We start from the raw sequence: 7,039 nt of genomic DNA, 5'->3' as shown, positions 1-7,039 counted from the left end.
AATTAATATAAATATATTCTAATAAAATTAATATTTTCAAATGCATTATAATTTATATTTTCATCTAACTTGGATTTCTCAGTATTTCAACTAAGCTAATATAACAGGAAAGAAAAGTGAAAGTTTGTACTTAAGGGTACAAACTATAGAATTCACAAGTTGATGGCTGCCTTTATACCTTCAGTCTCTCAGGAATTAAAGTGTTCTCACTCAGTGCAATTTAGAGAGCCTAAGATTAAGTTTTACGATGTTGATAACCTTGAGATTCTTGTGAAATGCCCAAATTTAAACCACATGTTAACTAGACACGTCCCCCTGCTGAGTCCAAGCCGATCTTTCCCTGTCTGCAGGTAAGATCAAAGAAGGGATTTTATCTCACATAAAAGGACCATTTGTTCATTCAAGTAAACTGGTTCCTTGACACCAAAGTTTTAGGACTTTTATACCAAATGTGTTCAATTTGCTTACTCTGTTAATGGAAATTGAAAGGCATGCAAGACCCAAATCTTAAGTCTGGTAGCGCCATGTGGCAGCAGACAAGTTGCTTGGTGGCTCATGCTAGAAGTGTCAGTTTGTTCTAGATGAGAGAGAGAATTGTTTGTGACTTAGTTTGTACTAACTAAAAGTTTTTTAAGTTGTTAATTTTTAAGAAAACCCCTCTCCAATATGGATATATGGCTGAAGAAACATGCATCACACAAGAAAACCTCAAGTGATGCGCAAATGTAGCCTACTTCCAGTGAAACTGAAGTTAATGAAAATAATAAGCCTAATTATAAACGTTTGAGTGCTGTGTAGCTTGGTATCAAAGAAAAGAAAACAAAGACCTCTTGGACTCAACAGTATTGTGATGTACATTTTAAGTATGGTTTTATAAGTGGTAGTAACAATAATGACTTGCCACTATGTGTTCTTTGTTGTTCAACATTATCAAATGAGAGCATGAAACCATCAAAACGGATATGCCACTTGGATACCAGACATCCCGAATACTTGAGTAAGCCAATAGATTTTTCATAAATAAGAAAAATGAAATAGTTTTTTCCAAACAAATAATTTCACACACTTTGTCCATGAGATTTTCCAATGAAGAGTTGGTTATGGCCTCATATGAAATTTCAAAACTAATAGCCAAGACAGGTTATCTGCATACTATTGGTGAAACTTTAATACTTCCTGCAGTAAAAATAATTACATCTCGTGTTTATATAAAAAAGAAAATCAGTTGAATTTACTGTCCCTATCTAATAATACAGTGAAGCATAGAATTGTGGATATGGCGAAAAATATTGAAGATACTCTTATACGTCGAGTTCACTGTAGTCAGTTTTTTTCATTACAAGTAGATGAAAGCACAGACATAACAGATAATGCCAATTTAATGTGCTTTGTAAGATATGATTATGAGGACACAATTCATGAAGATTTATTGTTTTGCAAACCATTTCCAACAAGAACAATGGCTGACAAAATCAATAATTTTATAATTCATAGTAGTATTCAATGGAAAAAATGTGTTGGATTGAGTACTAATGGTGCTCACTCAATTACAGTTTCCATACAGGAGTTTTCCAGAGGATTCAAGCAGTGGTACCAGACTTTGAATGGGTGCATTGTAGCATTCACAGAGAGGTGTTAGCTGTAAAGAAAATGCCCTTACTTTTGAATTCAACTATACAAGAATGTGTTAAATTCAGAAACTATATAAAATCTTGTTCGTTGGATTCTAGAATCTTTACTGCTTTGTGCAAAGAATTAGGAAGTGAACACGAGCATCTCCTATTACACTGTGAAATTTGGTGGTTATCAAAAGGAAATTTTTTAAAATGACTCATTGAAATGAAGAATGAAGTTATCTTGTTTTTGAAGCAATATCCCATTCAGCAAAAAATGCAATATTTGAATTTAGAGACAGGTTTCATAATTTGCACTGGTTAATTAAGGTGGCGTACTTAAGTGACACTTTGGCTTCTTAAATGCATTAAATCTAAATTTACAAGGTGCTAACACAAATATTTTTAAAGTCCAGGAAAAGATAGAAGCAGCTGTAAAAAAAGTAACTTGTGGGTACATCAAGTTGAGAAGAGAAATTATAAGTCTTTCTCTACTTTAACAGAATTACAAAACCAAGATGAAGAAGATAATATTCCAGATGAGATTTCCTCATCAATCAAAGAGCATCTTTTGGAGCAAAAATCATGCTTGAAGAAATATTTTCCTCCAATTGACAGCAGTAAAATGTGGATCAGGAACCCTTTTACTCTTGAAACAGAAACTGAAGAAGGATTACAACTCAGTGAATCAGAAATTGATTCTGTTATTGAACTGACCTGTGACACCGCATTGAAACACCATTTTAGTCAAGTCTCATTAATTAATGCTTGGCTGAGCTGTCATGCTGAGTAACCAAATTTATCAGAAAAAGCAGCGAGATTTCTTATGTCCTTTGTCACGACTTAATAAATGCAAATCAGGCTTCTCAACGTTGGTTTTCTTAAAAAACAAGTACAGGAACAGATTAGATGTTGAGCCAGATTTGAAGATTAAATTGACTTCATTTCCTCCTGATTTGAAGTAGCTGTGTGATGAAAAACAGCATCATCCTTCTCATTAGGTAAGTTTATTTCTTAAAAGAGCATTAATAAATATACAGTTAATGTAAAGATTAAATAACAATGAAGTATAATTTCTTTTTACACAGTAGTACTATAAAACACTTGCATATTTTATAATCGATGATGTACTGATAGAACTATTGCTTCCAGCTTGATGTTAAGACTTAGCCATGTCTTAGCAGGTTATCTAATTAGGTATTTGAAGAGGCATGGCCTCATGAAAAATTACAAAAATAAACTGGTCCCTAGTTGGAAAAATCTATACTAAGTCTTTAAACTCCCTGTAATGTTAGCAGACTCTACAGTAGTTTATTGTTACAAGATCATGTTCTCTACTACATCATTAAACTCCCTGTAACGTTACCAGTCTGTAGTATACAGTAGTTTGTTGGTACAAGATCATGTTCTCTACTAAATCATTAAACTCACTGTAATGTTACCAGTCTGTAGTCTACAGTAGTTTGTTGTTACAAGATCATGTTCTCTACTAAATCATTATACTCACTGTAATGTTACCAGTCTGTACTCTACAGTAGTTTGTTGTTACAAGATCATGTTCTCTACTAAATCATTAAACTCACTGTAATGTTACCAGTCTGTACTCTACAGTAGTTTGCTGTTACAAGATCATGTTCTATACTAAATCTTTAAACTCACTGTAATGTTACCAGTCTGTACTCTACAGCAGTTTGTTGTTACAAGATCATGTTCTCTACTAAATCATTAAACTCACTGTAAAGTTACCAGTCTGTACTCTACAGCAGTTTGTTGTTACAAGATCATGTTCTCTACTAAATCATTAAACTCACTGTAAAGTTACCAGTCTGTACTCTACAGCAGTTTGTTGTTACAAGATGGTGTTCTATACTAAATTTTCTAGAATTACCAGAAACTTGTGACAGATGACAGAAGTACACTGTTAGTCACAAATATGAAGCTGTGCCAGTCATTCCTGCACAACAAATGTTAAACAGATTGTGACATTACCAGTCTGTACTCTACAGCAGTTTATTGATACAAGATGTTCTATACTAAATTTTTAAATTGACTGTAATGTTACCATACCCTACAGCAGTTTGTTATTAGAAGATAAAGTCTATACTAAATCTTTAAACTCACTGTAATTTTACCAGTCTCTATAGCAGTTTGTTGTTACAAGATGATGTTCTATACTAAATCTTTATAGTGACTGTAAAGTTACAAGCCTCTACATTAGTTTGTTGTTACAACATTGATGTTCTTTACCAAATCTTTAAAGTAATAGCGATTTTTCTAGTCTGTACTCTACCTTCGGGGAGCCATCTTTCGCAATTCCAACATCATTGGTAGCAATTCCCTTGACACTGCCATCTTCATGAAACAAAACCTAAGAAATAACAAAGAGCTTAAGCAATGTAATTATAAGAACTTCTACATGAAAGCAAAGAAGAATGTATAATAATATATGAACAACACTATACTTACTATATACAGTACTGATAATGCCAGGCTGTTCAGGTCAGCTGGGATATTAGAGGTTGAGACACTATTTATATTATTAAACTGTTTTAACAACAAATGTTTTGGATTATGTTGAAGTCGTGTAAAATTTATTAATCTGATTTAAGTCGCTACACATCAGGAGTAGGGTAAGTAATTTTTAAACACTACACTATTGTTAATTGTTGTTAATCTTTATATGAACTAATTTACTTGTTACTTATAAGATATTAATATGCACAAGCAATAACTAATTGTATGTATTAACTTTATCACTGTTACATAAACTTCAAGAACAACCCTACTATAAATCTCACAATCATACTTACAATACTGTTTAAATACCTTTTGTAATATTCATAAATACGGGTAGTTTTGGGTCTTAGATGTACACCACATTAGAGTTGATTAGTTATTTGTGATTCTTGTTAAAGTAAAATAAAGTTTTATATTATATATATAGTTTACTGAAATGTCTGTTGGTACCCCAAAGGAGCATGACATCTTTCTTGAATACTTAACTAAAAGTGAGTTCAAAAACAAAAAAAAGAAAGAGGAAGGTAGGTCATCACACTCATGAAAAAAGATAAAACAAAACTACATAAATGTGAAAAAAAATCAAAATAAGAGAAACAAAAGTGTGTGTTACATCAGAAACCTTTGTAGATAAAAAATCAAGAAGTTGCTTAGACAAAATCGAATGTGATATAACAATCTAAAATTTTAGAAACAAGAAATTTTCCTAGAAGAAATCATAAATTATTAAATTTTTTAAAACATGATTAACAAAAAACTGTCCTTGATAAAATCCTACATCATTAAATGATTTAAAATATGAGAAAGAAAAAATGGTCTCAAAAGAAATCTATGTGATAAAAACATTTGGGATATGAGAAACAAGAAATTGTTCTGGACAGAATTCTATGTGATAAAAAGATTTAAAAGATGAGAAAAAGAAAATGTCCTAGAGAAAGTCCTACGTGCTCAAAACATTTAAACCTTAAGAAACAGAAGGATGTCTCAGATAAAGCCATCCATGTTTGATAGCAAGATTAAAATATAATAACGATAAAGAATTTTGATAAGACTATTCTAGTTAGTCACAATGTACATTTAATCATTTGAAAAGAAAGATTTTGACAAGACTGTTCTCGTTAGTCAAAATGCACATTTAGTCATCCAAAAAGAAAGATTTTGACAAAACTGTTCTAGTTAGTCACAGTGCACATTTAGTCATCCAAAAAGAAAGATTTTGATGAGTGTTCTAGTTAGTCACAGTGCACATTTAGTAATAAAAAAGAAAGATTTTGACAAAACTGTTCTAGTTAGTCACAGTGCACATTAAGTAATAAAAAAAGAAAGATTTTAACAAGACTGTTCTAGTTAGTCACAATGCACATTTAGTAATAAAAAAAAAGATTTTGACAAAATTGTTCTAGGTAGTCACAGTGCACATTTAGTAATAAAAAAAGAAAGATTTTGACAAAACTGTTCTAGTTAGTCACAGTGCACATTTAGTATTCCAAAAAGAAAGATTTTGACAAGACTGTTCTATTTAGTCACAATGCGCATTTAGTTATCCAGTAAGAAAGATTTTAACAAGACTGTTCTAGTTAGTCACAATGCATCTTTAATTATTCAAAAAGAAAGATTTTGACAAAACTGTTCTCGTTAATCACAATGAGCATTTAGTTTTCCAGTAAGAAAGATTTTAAAAAGATTGTTCTCGTTAGTCAAAATGCACATTTAGTAATACAAAAAGACAGATTTTGACAAGACTGTTCTAGTTAGTCACAGTGCACATTTAGTAATACAGAAAGAAAGATTTTGACAAGACTATTCTAGTTAGTCACAATGCAAATTTAGTTATCCAAAAAGGTCATCGAATAATTTTATTTGATAACCAGTAGATAAAAGTAATCATAAAAAAAATAATGTTAACAGTTGTTGATTTCACTGAACAACCACAAGAAAATATTTTTAATCTGAAAGATTTCCTTGTTTGAAAAGGATAAAAGATATCCAGTTTACAACATTTCTGAGCTTATCCACTACTAAACAATACTGTTTGCAAGACTAGACTACATAAATCTTGTACTATAATGTAGTCTACAACACGAGTGACGTACCTCACTAGCAGCATAGCCTGGGTATATTTCAACACCTAAATCTTCAGCTTGTTCACTAAGCCATCGAACAACGTTACCTAACCGCACTAAGTAGTTACCATGATTATACATCGGAAGACCTGACAGACAGAAGTTCAAAATTAATAAAATATTTATACACTAAAATAAAATAAAAATTATTGTCTCTTATGTTATTTGTCAATATTCTCTCTCTTTGAATAATAAAATCAGTATCCAGTGTTCAGGACTGTCTTTTATACAAAATATTAGGTGTCAATATTATAACTTTCTTTTCAAAATTGAAATGGGTATTGTGTGATCAGGACTATCTTTTATACAAAACATTAGGTGTCAATATTAAATCTTACCTTTAAAAATTGGAATTGGTATTCTATGTTTCTTTGTTAGTAGCCCAAACATGTCTTCCTTCACTGGAGTATTAAGTGGAGCCTGAAAAAATAATCAGATATACTAAGTACTTAGTTTTTAAAACCATTCACTTTGTGGTAAAATAAGGTACATTTCAATACATAGATATGTTCCTATAAGAGCATGGATAGTTTGTTTAATCTTGTGATATGGGTTATAAAGGAAGTTACAGTTTTCAGCATATAAGATATGACAAAGCTGAAATAACAACAACATTAAGAATGCTTGATGATGGTACAAACAAGTATTTTTTTCTAAAACACAATCATATTTAAATTCTTGTTAATATTTATTACTATGTTTACTATGAAACTCAAAAAATCAAGTGCTTTCTTATTTTTTGTGTTAAATTGACTTTTGTGAACTTGTGCTTTTTCTGATATCATA

General features: G+C 31.0%; 1 protein-coding gene across 1 annotated transcript in view; it reads right to left on the bottom strand.

Moving 5' to 3' along the window:
• The window catches only part of LOC106471676 (electron transfer flavoprotein-ubiquinone oxidoreductase, mitochondrial-like), a 47,294-nt gene that overhangs the window by 19,379 nt on the left and 20,876 nt on the right, over nucleotides 1–7,039 (bottom strand). The window contains exons 5-7 of the mRNA XM_013932293.2: nucleotides 6,592–6,673; nucleotides 6,224–6,342; nucleotides 3,904–3,981 (exon numbers count right to left, since the gene is read on the bottom strand). Coding sequence (XP_013787747.2) covers nucleotides 3,904–3,981; nucleotides 6,224–6,342; nucleotides 6,592–6,673 — 279 coding nt within the window. The remainder of the gene's footprint in view (nucleotides 1–3,903; nucleotides 3,982–6,223; nucleotides 6,343–6,591; nucleotides 6,674–7,039) is intronic.

This window comes from Limulus polyphemus, unplaced genomic scaffold (genome assembly GCF_000517525.1).
Source record: "Limulus polyphemus unplaced genomic scaffold, Limulus_polyphemus-2.1.2 Scaffold4780, whole genome shotgun sequence".
Lineage (NCBI taxonomy): Eukaryota > Metazoa > Arthropoda > Merostomata > Xiphosura > Limulidae > Limulus > Limulus polyphemus.
This window is presented reverse-complemented; position numbering and strand designations above follow the sequence as displayed.